The following is a 19,200-nucleotide window of genomic DNA, read 5'->3' as shown; positions in this document are numbered from 1 at the left end:
CCCATTTGCATTCTGCCTGTGAACACAAGAGCTTTGTATTTTGCAAGAACAGCCTAGATGCGCCAATGCAAAAACTTATCTCCAGCTCTAGTTTAAACATGCATTATTTACTGTGCTTTTTACTTCTTCTCCCAGGACAGTGAACTTTTGACTTTCAACATCTCCCAACACCAGTCATGGTGGAGTGAGAACGGTCCTGGTTGTGTAAGGAAGGAGACACCCATGATCGGCATCAAAGGTCTGGACAGCCATTCATACGTCTCTGTGATCGGTTGTGCGTTGGAATACCGTTACATCGAGGTCATGCACAGCGCACTGCAGATTCTGGTGGCGGTGAGTACAGGCCAGCCAAGCCTTTAGGTTCTTTTCTTAGGAAGCATTGGAGATGCAGTATCAATGCACGTGCTCTGGTGCAGGTTTTCTCCCCTCAAAGGAATTTAGTGAAATAAAAACTCAAGAGGAAAGTTGATGGGGAAAAAAGTCTACCAGTGTTCCCTTTGGACAGGAAACACACACCCTTGCTGGTTTATTCAGTGCAATGTTGGTGAGGCCTGCATGGTGCTTCACTTCAAGCTGCAGACGGGCTTTAGAAGGTGTGATGCAGCTAAAAAAGGGATCACATGGTCATGGCCACCATCTTGACATTTCTTGACCTCCCTGGTTGGTTCTCAGATTGATAAGGATTTGAATCACCATCAGCTGAGCAACCCACACTGCAGCCCAAATGCTTCTCCTGCTCACTGTTGCACTGCAAAACTCTGAGAAAAAGACTCGTGGCTCTTGGCTGTATCTGGATCAGGTACCTCAGTGGTCCTTGCAGGCTGGGATACAGGAACATGGAACGATCCAGAACTGGGAAGAGGAAGGAATCCAGAACCTTGCTCAGAATCTGGTTGAAGCCAGCCTCTCATGAAATAAAGACGGGAATGTTTTCCAGAAAATGATGACTAAGCAAAACAATTTCAGAATGCAGATAATAAGATTTTGAATCTTCCATATGCAATGGAGGGGGAGTCATGCTAGTCAAAAGCATTGTGTAAGCCTGGGAGATTTATGCTTTAATACATTTGTTAGCCTTAATATACCCTGAGATTCTTGTCTGTCTGCCTGCCTGCCTGCAGTCGTGTGAAGGAGTGGAGAGAGGAAAAACCAGTATGATATACTGGGGAAGGTGACTATGAGTGGGGGACTTTGGGCCAGTCTCTCCCTCTCAGCCTTGACTGCGAAGCCAAGAAATATCAATCCAACAACCTATACTGGACCAATGTGTGATCGATAGTGCAGTGGATTGATTTAGGCTGGTTGTATACTTGTTTGTGTGTGTAATATTTGAACATATAGAGTGAAACCCCAGTTTTGCAGGCCTTGATACAATGATCTCCACACGGAATGGACTGGGTTCACCAGTCTCCTCACATGACGTTCCCATGATGACATACTTTTGTATTTAACAGACATTCCTGAATAATGGACACCCCCCTCCCCAAACTAATTTGTTAAAGCCAAGTTTTGCTGTATTTAATTTAGCAAGCTAATGCTTTCCATTCCTACTTTCACTGAGAGTGAAGGTTTGAGTATATCTATATGTGTGTGTGTGTGTGTGTGTGTATGAATTTGAATCTTAAATTTAGTAGATGCAGGCAAAACAAGGGGAAAAAAGGAAGGATACGCTTGCTAAATGTGGTATTTTATGGTGGCTGAGTGCCCATCAGCTTTGGATTCTTGCTTTTTTTAATCTGTTACAAGCAGCGGAACCATATGGCATGTCAAAACATATTGCTTTTGACATTCTCTTTGCTTTCCACAATGGCTTGTTGTTCAGCATGGACTGGAAAAAGAAAATGTTATTTGCTCCCGAAACACAACCCCAAAGCATTGTCTCCTGGTTCCTGAAGCACCCCCATCATCTTGAACCTAACCACATCCCTTGTTGTTAGAAAATTCTGTTTTACAAACAAACAGATACTGGGGAGAATTAGAGGTATTTCCACTTTCCGCGAGCAAATTTCAGACTTTCCAGCTCAAATTAAATTCAGGTCGTACAAAATCACTCTCCTTTGCCCCCCTCCATCTAGAAGGTGGGGCTGGAGTGTTGAGAGACAGGGCTTATTTAAAAGTACACCTTCCTCAAGGAAAACACCCCCCGCAGCCCCAGTCTGCTTCCAGAAGCATTTCCTGTGGATAGATACATCAAGATCTTTACGAACGTGACTGCAATTTAAATATTTATGGGTGAGTTGGAGAGATGCAACTGAAGGAGGGGGAGGAAATCCAATTAGGCCAAACTTGTGTCTTTTCCCCCCAAGGATATAATAATAATATACTCTGCCTGAAAATGATGCCCTTCTGTTATTTCCATAGTCACACCCCACTCCCAGCTTCTGTTCCTGCAAGGGCAAGCAGCTGATTCAAAAGTTGCCATCAAATATCACACCATCTGTGTTTATCCAGCCCCTCTATTATTCATTTCTTTATTTTTCATAACTGCTGCATCATGTCAATTGGTGTTGTACAATAATTGGTTGTTTCTCATTTGCTATAGAATTAATGGAAACAAAAAAGGTTATTGTTCTCGTCAATGGGCCTGGGTCATGTATGTTTTATAGCATTCGAGTGCCAGAAATAGTCTTTTCAGTCTTCTTTTTTCCACAGGGAAGCTTTATTACTTTTCTGAAGTTTTTTTTAACACAGCGGGAGCAGACCTGAGATTCTCGATGTCCAATGATGGTTATGTGCTATAGGTATTGACTCTTAGTGACCACATAGATAGAATTTCTCCATGATGATCTGTCCCTAACCTGGTCCTTCGGCTTTTCCAACAGTGCCCCCATCACCACTGTAACTGAGTCCATCCCCCTTGCTGCTGGTCATCCTCTTCTTCTCTTCCCTTCCACCTTTCCCAGCATCAGAGCCTTCTCCAGAGAGCTGGGTCTTCGCATAAGGTGTCCGAAGTAGGACAATTTGTGCCTTGAGTGAGACCTCTGGGTTGATTTCTTCGATGATCCATTGGTTTGTTTTCTTGGCTGTCCATGGTATTCTCAGGAGTCTTCCCCAACCACAAAGTTCAAAAGCGTCAGTACTCTTCCGCTCCTGCTTCTTCAAAGCCCAACTTTCCCTTCCATAGAGTGTCACAGGGAACAGCATGGCTTGCACGATTCTGATCTTTGTAGGTAGAGACACATTATTTGGCCCAGGGGTCCCCAGACCACACTTTAAGAACTGCTGCTCTAGTCTAACCTCTACCAAGTGCAAGAATCTATTACTGGAGTAATAAATGGCTTATTGTTCTGTTTTATCCACAGACTTGGGACATGTAGAAACAAGCCCAGGGTTACATCTTTTATTGTTCCCTTTCTGAACTAAAAGCTCCACTCTTTCCCACATTCTCACACCCATCATACCTACCCAACTCAAACTGCAGCTTTTCAGGCTAAGTCTGAGTTCCAGAAGATTTGAGGTGGGACCCCAACCATGCAGAGTACCTCAAGTTGGGTGGATAGCTCCAAAGGGTTGCAGGTTCTATACACATTAGCAGGCCTTCCAAGAAGACTTAAACAGACCCACCTTGGTACTGGTCCCATATCTTCTGTTTTTGCTTTTTTCAGTGGTTTGGGGTACCATTGCCTAATCCCGTCTCCTACAAACCATATGTGGTTTCAGGAACTGTCTTCTTCTTCTTCTCCTTCTCCTTCTCCTTCTCCTTCTCCTTCTCCTTCTCCTTCTCCTTCTCCTCCTCCTCCTCCTCCTCCTCCTCCTCCCCCTTCTTCTTCTTTCTCTCTTATTCTGATACTTTCCCACGTGCTGCCAAGCTGAAGTCTTCCAGAGCAAACCCGTCTACTTCCATGGCTCACTTTGAGCAGATCCCATATACTTAATCTTTCGTATAAGGTAGGCCTCGATTAGTGCGGTTGATGAATCCCACGAAATGGAGCATTATTCGAATTCGTACTATTCGAAGTGATATTTCTGTGGAAAACGTGGCAGTTGGTTCCAGCTCGACAGAAATAGGCAATGAAAAATTGAAAACACAAATTTATATATGTATCTTAATGAAATATTACAGTAAAGGATAAAAAGAACATACTTATAATTTAAATTTCTGGCTAACAAAGCCACATAGTAGTTATAGAAATCCAAATAAAATCAGAAAACAAAAATGCTACCATAGATTCAGGCTTTCCAACATCTTGTCCTCTTTTAGCACTGCTATGAACATGTTCATCTCGTTCAATTACATCAAATTTTTGCTCTAATGTAATAACAGGCCATATGTATAGGGTTGTTTTTATAGTCTGATTTTAATTGATTAATTCATTTTAACTATTTATATGGTATCATTTTTTAATGTTCTTGGGTTTTGATTGTGAACCGCCAAGAGTCACCCGTCAGGAGAGATGGGCAGCATACAAATCAAATCAAATCAAATCAAATCAAATCAAATCAAATCAAATCAAATCAAATCAAATCAATCAATCAATAAATAACTTCTTTTAAAAACTTGTACTGTTTTCCTCTGATGGAATCTTCCTCTTCTCCCTTTTGCCCACGTGAAGATAAGCAGGGTCTAAAACCCCAGCCACAGCTGCCCATGCGCTAGCCTCAATGGCGCACCCGCTAGCCTCGCATTCACTGACTTTTGGGTCACATTAAACATGACCTGGTATCCACTGACAATTCGCACTAGATCAAAAATCGCATTATTCAAACCCGCACTAATTGCCCCCTACCTGTATGCCCATTCACACACATACATGGTCTACTGGTGTTAACGTAGAGGCATGTGATGCATTAATACAAGTGGCTAGGCACGGATAACGTATGCTAACGTACCTCGCTATCTTCCCTCTTGTGCGATCCTCAGCTGAGGCACTGCGTGAACCTGGAACCGCTTCTGTATTTGCAGGGAGAGGAATTTCCTGCAAGGTGGTTTCCAATTTCACATTTTGCAAGCCAGCCTTAGCAGCTGCTCTGGGTCGACTTGACACATCTGTTGCGTCCCAACTCATCTGGCGAGCAGACACACACAGAAACCTGACCCCGAAGAATTTAACATTGGGTCTAATGACAGCATGCCTCCTTCGTTAAATGGCCCTTTCAGAAACGCGGAAAATTTTATCAGGACCGTCATGGGAAGATCTCATCCTACTCCCTGCAGAACCTGATCCTGGTTCTCCTTTGTAGCACTTTCTGTTTATTGTAGCTCCCCCTCCCCAAGACATAAAATGCCTCGATGCTTTGTTGGCAGCAAAGATGGGAGATTTTCTGGCCTCCCTCGCAGCCTTGACCTTTCCCTCTTACTAGCAAGAAGGAGTTGGAGGAGGAGGAGAGCTGTGTTAATCTACAGTAGCCAAAAATCAGGAGGAGTCTGCTAGCACCTTTTCTGACGAACAAGTTTTATTAGGAGGCAGAAGCTTTCGTGAGCTACAGCTCCCTTCTTGAAATGTGTGGTTCACCATTCGCAAAAGCTGGCGCCCTTTTGTAAAATGGGTTCGTCGGAAAAGATGCTACCGGACACCTCCTGAGTTTTAGCAAGAAGGACAGCTCCTGTGGAGCTCATGCATCAGAGCTGCGTGAAACAATGAATGAAGCCGAGTCTTTGGGGAGCCAAATGATCTCATCCTTGGCTGGTGTCAGGTCAAATGAGACACTTCCCTTCCCAAGACATGGGAGATAAGGGAAGCTGAGGGTAGGAGATGAGGAACTGGGTTAATTTTAATCAGGTTCTGCTTCAAATCAGCCATCCGGATCGTGCCACTAGCATTGCCCTAAGGCAGTGTTGTCCAAACTTGGCCACTTTAAGATGAGTGGACTTCAACTTCCAGAATTCCCCAGCCAGCCATGCTGGCTGGGGAATTCTGGGAGTTGAAGTCCACTCATCTTAAAGTGGCCAAGTTTGGACAACACTGTTATAGAGGATGGCCAATGGTGCAGCTGGTTCTGTAAGGGGTGGCAAGTGGCAAAAGGTGGAATATCAGGACCATCTTTCCTAACATCCATGCTTAGAAATGGTGTCTGAAACAGCCTCATTATTAACAGAAGGGTTTGTCATTCCCATCTACCTCTCCCCTCCCATATGACAGATTGGAGCCTTGCAGAAAGATGGTCTGTCTCAATTTGCAGCAGATGATACAGTAAAAACTGGAACAAGAGCCACTGGCATATGTTACCTCTTCACCCTTAATCATTGCCCTCCAGCAAATACATTTTCAAAGGTAAAGGTTACCGATTGCCATCTGGGTACCACAATTTCATCTTCGCCAGTTGTTCCTGAAATCTTTCTAGCTATTCTGAAAATCTTCAGGGTGGCTTCTCACTAGATTTTCCCTGAATGTTTTTTTTTTTTTTTTAGTTTTTATGTTACAAGGATTTAAAAGTGGCAAGCAATGCTGGTAAGAACAAGAGCAAACTCAGGCACTGTGTCAGCATACTGTATGTATATAGGAAGAACATCTGGCCCTCCATCCTCCTCCCAGAGAGATCATCCAGGGGCCTGTTTAATTGTTTGAAAACTTTATCTATTGCAAAGAGGCTTCTGGGATGGCTTACAAATTAATACAGACTACTTTTCAACTAAAAAATAGATACAGCATGAGAGGAAAAGGGAAGAGGATGGAGAAGGAAAAGTCAACCGATTCTTAATTTTAAACACTTCTTTTAAAAACATCCTGCAAAACAGATGTAATCCTGTAAATGAAACATTGTTGTTTTGTTTTGTTTTGTTTTGTTTTGTTTTGTTTTGTTTTGTTTTGTTTTGTTTTGTTTTATGGACTTATTTATGGTTCCAGTCATGACTGATCCTGATCAGGTTACATATCCAACATCCGTAAATCAGATTAAAATGATAAATGATACAGTAGTTACACATAACAAAATATAGCTTCCAGTTATACATTGAGGAACATAAAATGACATTATTCTAACACATTACTACAAGAGAGAATGGTCCCATCATAAATCAGCCCCTCACCCAATATTTGCCCCCAGATTGTGATGGCTTTCCTTAATCTCAATAGTTGTTGGGACTATCTGGAGGGGGACAGCAATTGAGAAAGCACCCTGGGAATGGACATTTATTAAAAAGAAGAGGGGCTAGATTTTATGGAACAAGAGGTCTTGCTCACTGTCAGCCATGCCTTAATCACCTTTTGATTGGACTACTGCAACCAAATGCTACATGGGGCTGCCCTTGAAGAGTGTTCAGGAGTTCTAGCTGGTTCAGAATGAGGTGGCTCAAATAGTTATGGGTGCACCCTCCCATGTATGTAACCCTTATGTTTTGCAATCTGCACAGGTCGCCAGCTGGCTTTCGGGTGCAATTGAAGGCGCTGGTTGTAACCTTTAAAGTCCTTTATGATAGTGTGTGTGCGCCTTTGAGTCCGTTTTTGACTCCTGGTGACTGCTGGGACCAGTCCCTGCAGTTTTCTTGGCAAGGTTTTGCAGAAGTGGTTTGCCCTGGCCTTCTTCTTCCTAGGATGTAGAGAGAGGAACTGGCCCAAGGTCATCCAGCTGGCTTCATGCTCAAGATGAGATTAGATCTCCCAGTTTCTAGCCTGGTGCCTTCACCACCACACCAAACTGACTCTCCTTTTATGATTAGGGACCTGCATATCTTTGGCATCACCTTCTCCTGATGACACCTTCCCACCTGGTCAGATCTGGCAGGGCAGGCTCTCAGTTCACCTCAGTTAGGGACTGTTAGCTATAAGGGCCGTGGAAACCTACCTTCTCAGTGACCACCCCTTTCCTCTGGAATAGCATCCCCCAGGAGGCAAGAATGGCCCCCTCCCTCTGGTTTTCAAAAAGTCAATGAAAATTTGCTTAGCCCATCAGACCTTGGGAGGCCAGGCTGCTGTGTCTATGCCTCCAGATGATGAATCAGTTTTACAGTACTATATTGAATGCTGATTCCTTATATAATAATAATGATAGTAATAATAATAATAACAACAACCACCACCACCACCAAGGAATATAGGTGGGCGTGGAATACTGCAAGTACACCAGACAGTTGAAGAAGAAAAAAGGCATTGGAAGAATATCTGAAGGACAGTGAAGAAGATGCACTGAAGCTACTACACCATGAAGGCTTACTGAAAACCAAAGAGACCAAACTGGCCTACAAGAAAGACCAAATGAAGGACAGAAAAGAGACATGGCAAGGCAAAGTATTATATGTTCAGTACACAAAAAAACTAGCAGGCAAAGCAGAGAACAACAAGACCTGGCAATGGCTAAGAGCAGGAAAGTCGAAGAAAGAGGCAGAGGGGCTAATTCTGGCTGCACAAGACCAAGCCTTAAGAGCAAATCCATACAAAGGCGGAATCGAGAAGACAGCAACCGACAGTAAATGCTGCCTCTGCAAAGAAGCCGAAGAAACAGTGGACCACCTAGTCAGCTGCTGCAAGAAGATCGCACAGACTGACTACAAACAATGGCATGACAAAGTAGCAACAGTGGTGCATTGGAAGATCTGCAAGAAATACCATTTGCCTGCAAGCAAGAACTGGTGGGACCACAATAGACAATGAAGAAGCTAAAGTGCTCTGGGACTTTAAAATTCAAACAAGCACCTGCCACACAACACCCCAGACTTAACCATTGTTGATAAGAAAGACAAAAAAGCCTGGATAGTGGACATTGCAATACCTGCAGACAGCAGAAGAGAAGAGACAGAGCTGGAGACAATCACAAAATAGAAAGACCTGCAAACAGAAGTAGAACAACCATGGCAAAAGAAAGCAAAGATAATACCAAGAGTAATAGGCGCCTTGGGTGCAATCTCAAAACATCTGGAGCACCCCTTGAAGACCATTGGCATTGACAAAATCACCATCAGTGATTTTGTAAAAGGCAGCTTTACTTGGAACAGCTTCCATCTGTGACCTTTAACACCATCAGACAACAACATCTGCCTAGCCCAGGCCCTTGGGAAGGACTTGACAGGTAGACAAAAACGCCAAATCCAATCTAAACGTCTGGTTGACTGGTGCGACCAAAAATAATATATTAAATGTACAGTCAGGTCCAGAAATATTGGGACATCGACACAATTCTAACATCTTTGGCTCTATACACCACCACAATGGATTTGGAATGAAACAAACACAATGTGCCTTAACTGCAGACTGTCAGCTTTAATTTGAGGGTATGTACATCCAACTCAGGTGAACGGTGTAGGAATTACAACAGTTTGCATATGTGCCTCCCGCTTGGTAAGGGACCAAAAGTAATGGGACAGAATAATAATCATAAATCAAACTTTCCCTTTTTAATACTTGGTTGCAGATCCATTGCAGTCAATCACAGCCTGAAGCCTGGAACGCATAGACATCACCAGACGCTGGGTTTCATCCCTGGTGATGCTCTGCCAGGCCTCTACTGCAACTGTCTTCAGTTCCTGCTTGTTCTTGGGGCATTTTCCCTTCAGTTTTGTCTTCAGCAAGTGAAATGCATGCTCAATGGGATTCAGGTCAGATGACTGACTTGGCCATTGCATAACATTCCACTTCTGTCCCTTCAAAAACTCTTTGGTTGCTTTGCAGTATGCTTTGGGTCATTGTCCATCTGTACTGTGAAGCGCCGTCCAATGAGTTCTGCAGCATTTGGCTGAATGTGAGCAGATAATATTGCCCGAAACACTGCAGAATTCATCCTGCTGCTTTTGTCAGCAGTCACATCATCAATAAATACAAGAGAACCAGTTCCATTGGCAGCCATACATGCCCACGCCATGACACTACCACCACCATGCTTCACTGATGAGGTGGTATGCTTAGGATCATGAGCAGTTCCTTTCCTTCTCCATACTCTTCTCTTCCCATCACTCTGGTACAAGCTGATCTTGGTCTCATCTGTCCATAGGATGTTGTTCCAGAACTGTGAAGGCTTTTTTAGATGTCGTTTGGCAAACTCTAATCTGGCCTTCCTGTTTCTGAGGCTCACCAATGGTTTACATCTTGTGGTGAACCCTCTGTATTCACTCTGGTGAAGTCTTCTTTTGATTGTTGACCTTGACACACATACACCTACCTCCTGGAGAGTGTTCTTGATCTGGCCAACTGTTGTGAAGGGTGTTTTCTTCACCAGGGAAAGGATTCTTCGGTCATCCACCACAGTTGTTTTCTGTTGTCTCCCGGGTCTTTTGGTGTTGCTGAACTCACCGGTGCGTTCCTTTTTTTTGAGAATGTTCCAAACAGTTGTTTTGGCCACGCCTAATGTTCTTGCTATCTCTCTGATGGGTTTGTTTTGTTTCTTCAGCCTACTGATGGCTTGCTTCACTGATAGTGACAGCCCTTTGGATCTCATCTTGAGAGTTGACAGCAACAGATTCCAAATGCAAATAGCACACTTGAAATGAACTCTGGGCCTTTTATCTGCACATTGTAATTGGGGTGCTGAGGGAATATCACACGCCTGGCCATGGAACAGCTGAGAAGCCAAATGTCCCATTACTTTTGGTCCCTTACCAAGCGGGAGGCACATATGCAAACTGTTGTAATTCCTACACCGTTCACCTGAGTTGGATGTACATACCCTCAAATTAAAGCTGACAGTCTGCAGTTAAGGCACATTGTGTTTGTTTCATTCCAAATCCATTGTGGTGGTGTATAGAGCCAAAGATGTTAGAATTGTGTCGATGTCCCAATATTTCTGGACCTGACTGTATATGCTGCCTGACTCCCAGTGACTATGGGCAGTTTACAATTGTTAAAACATTTTAAAAAACAGAGAATAATACAAAAACACAAAATTAACACAAGGCAAAGGGGAAACGATGGCAAAGAAAATAAACCAACTGAAGCGTCCGGCTGGTCTTCAAGGGCAGCCCCAAGTAGTGTGTGTTGTAGTAGTCAAGCCATGAGGTGACCAGGGCGTGAGTGACTGTCTGAAAGGCCCCCCAATCTAGGAAAGGGCACAACTGGCACATCAGATGAAGCTGGGCAAAAGCCTTCTTGGCCACAGCTGCCACCTGCTCATTGAGCAGGAACTGGGAATCCAGGAAGACCTCCAAACTGTGCACCATGCTTCAGTGGGGAAGTGCAACCCTATCCGAGGTCACAGTTGGAATATCCCCATATCTGGGCAGTCCATGTGCTTATTTACAATGTGCAGTTTAAAGTTAAATCTGGTGAGATAAAATGGAGCACAGAAAGAATTCTTTTGTACCTGAAGATCAACATGGATCTAGACTGCAAATATGTTTTTCTCCCAGGAATAAAATACCTGTTTTCTTAGGCTACACCTGGGTGCAATGGCGACTAGATTAAAAGCCTAAAAAGGGCCCTACTATTATCAAATCAAAGATTCTGTTAATATAGCAATATATATCTTGGGGCCTCAGGGAAATCTTGGATGTGGTTCCTGGAGTCCCTCCAGACATGTACTGAGATACAATCTTTATTGTGATAGAGGAAATTAAATCCATCAGAAGTAATCATGTTCATTGTATTTAATTTAATTTAATCTAATTTAATTACTTTTAAATTCAATCAGACCGCATTTACTTTTTTTTTCTTAGTGCTACTCATTTTGTTGTTCTCCCACATCCATTTTCCCCCCTTCCCACTCCCAGGGCAAATATGCTGTCATACTCGAGGGTCAGGTGTGGTCAGGGTTAAATAGTTACTCATGCTGGATGTACCCCAATATTGTGCCTCTCTGGTATTTAGATGCCTCTTGAAATTCGACATTCAGCAATACCGTTTTGGTCGCTCTCAACCTAGAACTCCTTTTAAACAATTGTGGCTAGCAGCTTTTGACCAACATCTGTCTTCCATTAATCTTATCTTTCCTCCTAGTAATACTGATTAAAATACTGTGCATTAGTGGAAAAAGGGGTTCCCTTTCTTTCCTCTTGCTTCTTTCTCCTGTCCCTTTCTTTGGAAGACCTCTGTTGAGGACTTTTTGAGAAGCTTGGAGAAGAAGACTACGTGGTGAGTTCTTCTCTAAGCTTTTAAGAAACCTGAAATTAACCCTTATTGTTTGTTTATGTGCCATTAAGTTGCTTTCGACTCCTAGTGGCCACATACAAAGATTTTTTCCATGATGATCTGTCCCCAACCTGGTCCTTTTCAACAGTGCCCCCATCACTACCATAACTGAGTCCATCCATCTGATTGCTCATTGTCCTCTTCTTCTCTTTCCTTCCACCTTTCCCAGCATCAGAGCCTTCTCCAGAGAGCTGGGTCTTCGCATAAGGTGTCCGAAGTACGACAACACTGATTAGGGATATGCAAATCAAGTCAGATCCTGTTCAAATTGCCTTGGAATCCATTGGAATTAGTTCAATAGGAATCATCAAATTCAGTTGGGAAAATTCAGTCAATGTGGAGGGGTCTGGCATAATTGGACAGTTGGATCTGAATCCACCGTTCAGTTCAGAAAAGACAAGTTGACTTCAAGGTTTAATCCAATTTCCTTGAATCAAACCTCCAAATTGATGTGTTGCATAATCCTAGCCTTTGGTTGTCTGGATGGATGAATTCAGCCCCAATATGAAGTATTTTGCATCTTTTTAGCTTCATGTGCACTAAAAACCTCATTTATAACTTCACATAATGATAGTACGAGGAGACTTCTGTGGGGTCAGCTCTTGTTCTTTCAGCCTTCTGTATTCATATTAGCCAACCAGATTCCTGGGAAACACAGTCATCACATGAAAGCAATATGTTTCCTGTTTCTTCCCCCAAAAGCTGGCCTTCCAAGGTCTTCGCAAAGACCTTCCCTAACTTTACTACCTAAAACGTTTTGCTCCCTACAATTTCGGGGATTGCAGCCCAAACCTTCCCCATACAAAGCGCCTGCTCAGATTTGATGGATTGATTAATTGCATTGCTTTGCTGCCCAGAACTCTCAGCAAGAAAATCATTGAAAAAAGATAAAATAGCCACCGAAATAAGATGATAATTAATATTCTAAGCAATCATTATCATTTGATCGATGGAACCATAATAGGCTAACTGAAATAATAATCATAGATGATCATGATAATATTTTGAGCAGTCTCTCCTCTAATGTTGAAAAGGTTTTCCATTGCTCTGAATGCTACATTTAATATTATTGAAAACCTCCCCGCCCCCCATTCTCCTCCTGCCTGCTCCAAACTTCAGAAGTGGATATAAGAAAGAAGAATAAGGGAGTCCTCAGTGGGAAGAAGGGTCAAAAAAGTCAAGATGGCAGCCAGAACCACACAAAGCCCTGTCAACACATCTAAAAATGGTGTATGTCTTTGATTACACCCCCTCAGCCCTCCCTGGCCATTCATCCCCTAGTGTGTCAGAGAGAACTGAGATGTCCGTGGTAAGAAATTTGATCTTGGTGATTAGGAATAGATTTTAAAATTTCTTTCCTTTCCCTTTGACATGAATCTCAAAACTTGACCAAGGATGAGCCCTCTAGGAAACAGCTCAGCCAGACTTCTCCAATGCCCCCTCCTCCTTTCTCCTTTTTCTCTTCTTTAACCTCTCCAGTTTCTGATTGAAATATTTAAGCACATTGAAATATTTAAACAGAGAGCTTTTAATGTGGGTCAAAATTTGACCCTATACTGTTTGAGATACATCACTTATTAAGTCTCAGGACAGTGTGTTTGGAAAGCTGAAGAAAAAGGAAATGCTTGTGAAGGGCTGTAATTTATCATACTATTTTCCCCCTTTGCAAGTAACTTTGATTTGAAAAGACGTCTATGCACAGATCTTTACAAAACAACAACAACAGAAGGGCCTGATTTCTATGATGCTGTTAGGGATCATGTATAATTCAGAATCTGAACTTACAAGGTGGGATCTTCATATTCAAAAGCATACATTTACATTTCCAGAGAGTTCCCCAGCTTGGTCTGGACAGCCAGGGGTTCATTCAAAGGACTCTAAGGAACTAGGCTCCACACTTTGCACATTTGAATTTTCTCCCCCAAAGGAACGGATAAGAGCCTTCTAGGGTAGCTCACGACAGCCCTCTCAGACACAGATGAAACAAACAGCAAAAGACCCCACAAGAAAAATGGGCTGTATTTCATGACATCATGCAGTTGGAAGGACTTCAACGGTCATCTTATCCAACCCTCTTTTTAGTGCAAGATCTACTAAACAGATGGTTGTCCAGGTTCGCTCTATGTGAAGATCTTCAGTGAAGGGGAACATACCACTTCATGAGGCAGCCCGTTTCACTGGGAAATGGTTCTTCCCATTCCTCGCAGGGTTTGGTTTCCAGTCCTTTCTCCATCATGGTAGCCCTCCTCTGATCTTACTCCAGTTGTCGATGTGGGTTTTAGACTGCAGTGTTGAATGCTTCAGTTCCACAAGCAGGACGTCACTGAGATGCTCCAGCCATTAGCGAGTCCAACTGATCTGAGAAGCATTTTTGCTTCTTGAAAGCTTCTACTTTGACCAAAGTAGCAAGATGAGTCATGGATGGAATAATAGCAGCCCAACTAAAAAGCTGTACAGCTGAAAATGAATCAGGGAAATACAAGTTTATGGGCACACTAATAAGATCTGGTGCTAGGAGTTCCCTCCCCTGCCAGATTAGCCAAGGTCAGGTATGTGCTGCGACATTCTGCAAAAGACAACCGGACAGTCTGAACACAGGAAGCCTGTTTGCTGTGGCTTGCCAAATTCTCTTGCTGGTGCTTCCTCTCCATCATTTTTGCACCTTTCTAGAAGATTACAGAAAAGGAGTGGAGAGCTTGTAGCTTGATAAGTCAGAGGTTATGGTGGTAACTATTTCTTGGAATTTAATAGAAATTTAATGGACTACATCGATCATGAAAAATACGTTCTCAATCTATTACATTCTAGCCTGATTCAGCACCTTTTGGATTTCTCTGGAGTCTTGTCTCTTGTGGGCTTTGATGCTTGCTTCCATCTTTCCACTGGTCCTAATTTTCACCCTGATAATTTCCTGCCTTTTCTGACCTGGGATCATCATTTCTGATGACCGAAATGTCTTGATGGATTATGATATAATATATGGAGCCAATAGATCAAAAACCCTTCTTGCTTTGTGTTGAGGAACTGAAAGAAAAATTCAGCCTACACTACAGATCCATTGATGAAAGACAAAGACTTTTCATGACATCTCAGTGTGGCTGGCTAACGTTCATTTCAGCAACACATACACATCTGCACCCAGATGCAGACACACAAGATCTCTACAGTACGGTTTGTATATGTGTGATTGGATGACTTTGTAGAATATGAGTGTGTTCTACAACTCTAACTTGATTGATTGATTGATTATGTGCCATCAAGTTAGTGTCAACTCTTAGAAAAGAAGTTTACCCTATTGCAAGTAAAGGTGGAAGGAAAAGAGAAGAAGAGGATGACCAGCAGCAAGGTACGTGGGTGCACTGTTGAAAGATCTGAAGGACCAGGTTAGAAACAGATCTTTATGGAGAAAATCTATAGATTTTCCAGTCTTCTTCATGTGAAGGAGAAGGCCATGAACTTATCACATTCAGTACAACCATCTTAATTTTGGGGCTTCCCTCTTTAGAAGTCATTTTACTGATGAAGCCTTTCTGACCTAAGGGTTTGTTTTTTTTTTAATTCATCCCTATTGGCTTTATGCGATTCATATTTCATGTGAAAGGCAAGACAGATTCAGCTTTCAGGAGTTCATGACATCCCTAAAGTGTTGGGTTTAATTATTGTTGAGCACAGATCACACGGAAAAACAGGGTGTGTTCAGATGATGTGCTTTCTCTTGAATCCCTCTGCTCTTGAAACTTCTCTTTTCCAGATGAGTGAAGAAGCTGATGTAACCTCTTTGAAAGTGAACAATTGTATAAACAGTTTCTGGATGAATATACATAACTTTATTCTTGGTTAAAGTTGTGGCTGACATAACAAGAGGGAATATTTTAAGGGCTGAACCTAGAGTAGAGTCTTTGGCAACAGAACCCAAGCATTCCCCTGGAACATCATCACTTGTGGGTGCATCCCAAATAATTATCAGAAGCATTCAGAAGAATTGTGGAGGGAGCTTCTGACCCATCGTGGAAATCCATGTGCAAGAGAAATTCAGTTGATTACATAAAACACATGAAAGACAGGCAGTGATACCTTAATCACCAATTTCACTTACTTTTTTCCCTGCTGTCCTAAACAGATAGCATAAGGATCAGCAAGGCTGGATTAAGGCCAACTGATGCTCTAAGCCCAGCCCACTGTGGTGCCCCCAACGGAAGCGAAATTCTCACGCCATGAGATGGAAACAAATGTGATATCTTACAACATCTTCAAACCAACCTTTTAAGCTTTAGTCACTCACCATGCCAAAGAAACCTTTTTTTTTTTTAACAATGAAAATTCAAGTTTAATATGGCAATAAGGACAATTTTAAAAATTCGACTCAAGTTGAGTGCGGCAGTGAAAGAGTTCAGGGCATCATAGCTAGGGGAAAAGACTGTGGTGCCCCCCTTCCCTTGGTGCCTTAAGCACAGGCTTCTTTTGCTGAATGGTTAATCCAGGTCTGAGGGTTCACAACTAAACACCCACGGGTACAAAGTCTGCCAATTTCCCAAATGGAATCCACAGATCCCCCGGTTAATTCATTCATAATTTTAAATCCATTTATATCTTGCAAGATTTTAGCATTCCCAGGTGGGATCTCTTTTGATGTCTAGCTAAGATGATCAAAGTCTTGCTGGATTTGGCAATCCAGTGAAAGCCCAAGTGTTGAATGTTCCCAAGGCCAGTTTTCAACCTTCGTGATACACACACACACACACACACAAAATGTTGCACCAGGCACAGCAATAAATCTCCATTTTCCAGATACTCAGCTCCATATTCAGGAACTTACAGCAGCAGAACCTTCACAGACCCTGCATAACTTGGTAAGCTTTGTTGCCACCCTAGCATATCCAGAAGATCTGCCTCCTGCAGAATATAGCATTCAAACGCGACACATATGTCTTTTCTAGGGTTTAAATCTGAGATTTTTCCTTTATGCCATTGAGAATTATCAGCCCAATTTTAACATTATAGTTCTCTCTGGCCTCAGAACTGTCGGTTGCCACCATTTTCAGCTTCAGCTGTTACACCTATCAAGAACACTCTACCTTTCAAGGAGCAGATTCAGGAGGTTTAAGGATTCTTGGTCTCAGAAAACACTTCGTAACAGTAAGGGCAGTTTGACTGACCCAGAGATAGTGGGGGTCCCTTTTCAAGATGGGTTCAAAAAGAGCTTGGACAGTCTCTGTTTGTGGAGTTCTTGGGGTTCTCTGAGCTTGATTATTTTCTTGCAAACATTTCAGGTAACAAAACATTTGCAAGAAAACAACCAAGCTCAGAGAACCCCAAGGACTCCACAGCTCAACCCTGAGCTGCATATATTCTCTTCTCTGAGTCATCTGTCTGGAATGCTTTGGCTGAGACTCCTGCACTGTGCAGAGGGTTAGATCAGATGGCCTTGGTGACCTCTTCCAACACTATGGTTCTATCTACATTCAGCATGGACTTGTGCGTGTGGGACCATAGTCCCATGCAGCTGAAGATGCAAAAGCTATTTTCTGGTTTTCCCCTTATGGCAGTGTTGTCCAAACTTGGCCACTTTAAGATGAGTGGACTTAAACTCCCAGAATTCCCCAGCCCAGAATTGTCCCAGCATTCTGGGAGTTGAAGTCCACTCATCTTAAAGTGGCCAAGTTTGGACAACACTGCCTTATGGACTTTTTGTGTAGAATAGAAAAAAGAGAATTTAGGATCTAAGGTTTTGACAATTAGATAGGACAGATTATAGAAAGAAGAGAGTCATGATGTAACTTCAGAGAAAGAGGTAAATTTACAATTGTACTTATAACTGCTGTAAAGAAGATCGGAAGCCATTTCTTTATATCTTTTTTCTTTCTTTTCCATTTTTTCTTTTCTTCTTTTTGCACTTTAGCTTTCTCTTTTATTTCTTCCTTTTCCTTTTTTCTTTCTTATTCTATTTTAGTTCGTATAATTTTTTTTACTCTTGTTTTGAAAACTTTCCATAAAATTATATTGTTCTGAAAAAGCGGTTTTCTGGTTTTGTTGGACTGTCAGGGGTAGCAGTTATGGGCCCTTGGATGTGTTCCGTTGAATAGAATTAGGTATTCTTGCAAAGTCGTTGTGATGGGATGTCTAACAGATCCTGTGAAAGTGGAGAAGGAAACAGGACCATTACAAAGGGAGAAGCCTGAGAAACGCTCAGAGCAACTCTACCTTCATTATGCTTGGTGTAAGTTGAATGGGAGAATTACTCTGACGGGCTTTCAAGATTCTGTCGTATTACCCTAGTTGCCACAAAGATATTTTTGAGGAATCTCAGTGGGCCTTGTTTCCTGATTTTACTAACCTCATAGGACATGTAAAAATTGGGAGCCAGGTTGCAGGGTTGAGGGAAACACCATTAGCATCATTTCATCTTCCCTCCCTGCAAATGTTACGAGAGTTAGGGTTATATTTGAATAGGGCTTTTGTGTATCATGTTGTTGTATGTAGGAGGGCCTGGGATAATATAGACCAATGTTTCTTAACCTTGGCAGCTTGAAGATGTGTGGACTTCAACTCCCAGAATTCCCCAGCCAGCAAAGCTTTGAATCTCTGAAAAAGCTGTGTTCGCATGACATGCTAAACCACACATTAGCCAAGCACACTGCTGTACTGTGTGTTCCCTGCGGGTACAGTTGCCTTATGGTTCAGGGTGTTTTATGAACCCAGAAAAAATGGGTTTATCCAATAAACTGGATTTTTGAACCGTGCGTGAGCATGACAGGTGGACACGGACGCTGTTAAAAGAGGTAAGTAAAATTTTCATTGCAAAGCTGGCTGGGGAATTCTGGGAGTTGAAGTCCACACATCTTCAAGCTGCCAAGGTTGAGAAATACTGCTATAGACTATAAATAATCTAAAATGAATTAATAAAGGGAAGTATCCAGTTGCTTGCTACCTTTTCAAGGACAACGGAAGTTATAACTTTCAGGAACCAGGGTTCATATTTCGGGGCACTGATGAATTTTTAATCCTATGTCCATTCCTTAATATATTTAGTTCTCAGCTTTCCCAAGGGTCAACCAATGCACAAACTTTGTAAGGTATTCGTTAATAAAAAAAAAATAAGGATAAGCGGATTTCTCTTTGGCCCTTAGAAAAGGCAAAGACCTTTTTTGCAGCCAATTTTCATCTCAAGTTCCCATTTAAAGGTTAGATCCCTACAGCCCAAGGAATTGGG

The 19,200-nt window shown here is 42.4% G+C and overlaps 1 protein-coding gene across 2 annotated transcripts in view; it reads left to right on the top strand.

Moving 5' to 3' along the window:
• NKAIN4 (sodium/potassium transporting ATPase interacting 4) overlaps positions 1–19,200 on the top strand; it is a 99,291-nt gene that overhangs the window by 56,197 nt on the left and 23,894 nt on the right. For both annotated transcript variants that reach the window (XR_015798570.1, XM_088154307.1), the window contains exon 4: positions 136–333. Coding sequence is in view for 1 of the 2 variants with exons in the window: in XM_088154307.1 (XP_088010433.1) it covers positions 136–333 (198 nt within the window). In the remaining variant the exon portion in view is untranslated. The remainder of the gene's footprint in view (positions 1–135; positions 334–19,200) is intronic.

Source organism: Python bivittatus, unplaced genomic scaffold (genome assembly GCF_059951505.1).
Source record: "Python bivittatus isolate LINGU-HERP-01145 unplaced genomic scaffold, Pbiv_v1 ctg000700_np1212, whole genome shotgun sequence".
In the NCBI taxonomy this organism is placed as follows: Eukaryota; Metazoa; Chordata; class Lepidosauria; order Squamata; family Pythonidae; genus Python; species Python bivittatus.
This window is presented reverse-complemented; position numbering and strand designations above follow the sequence as displayed.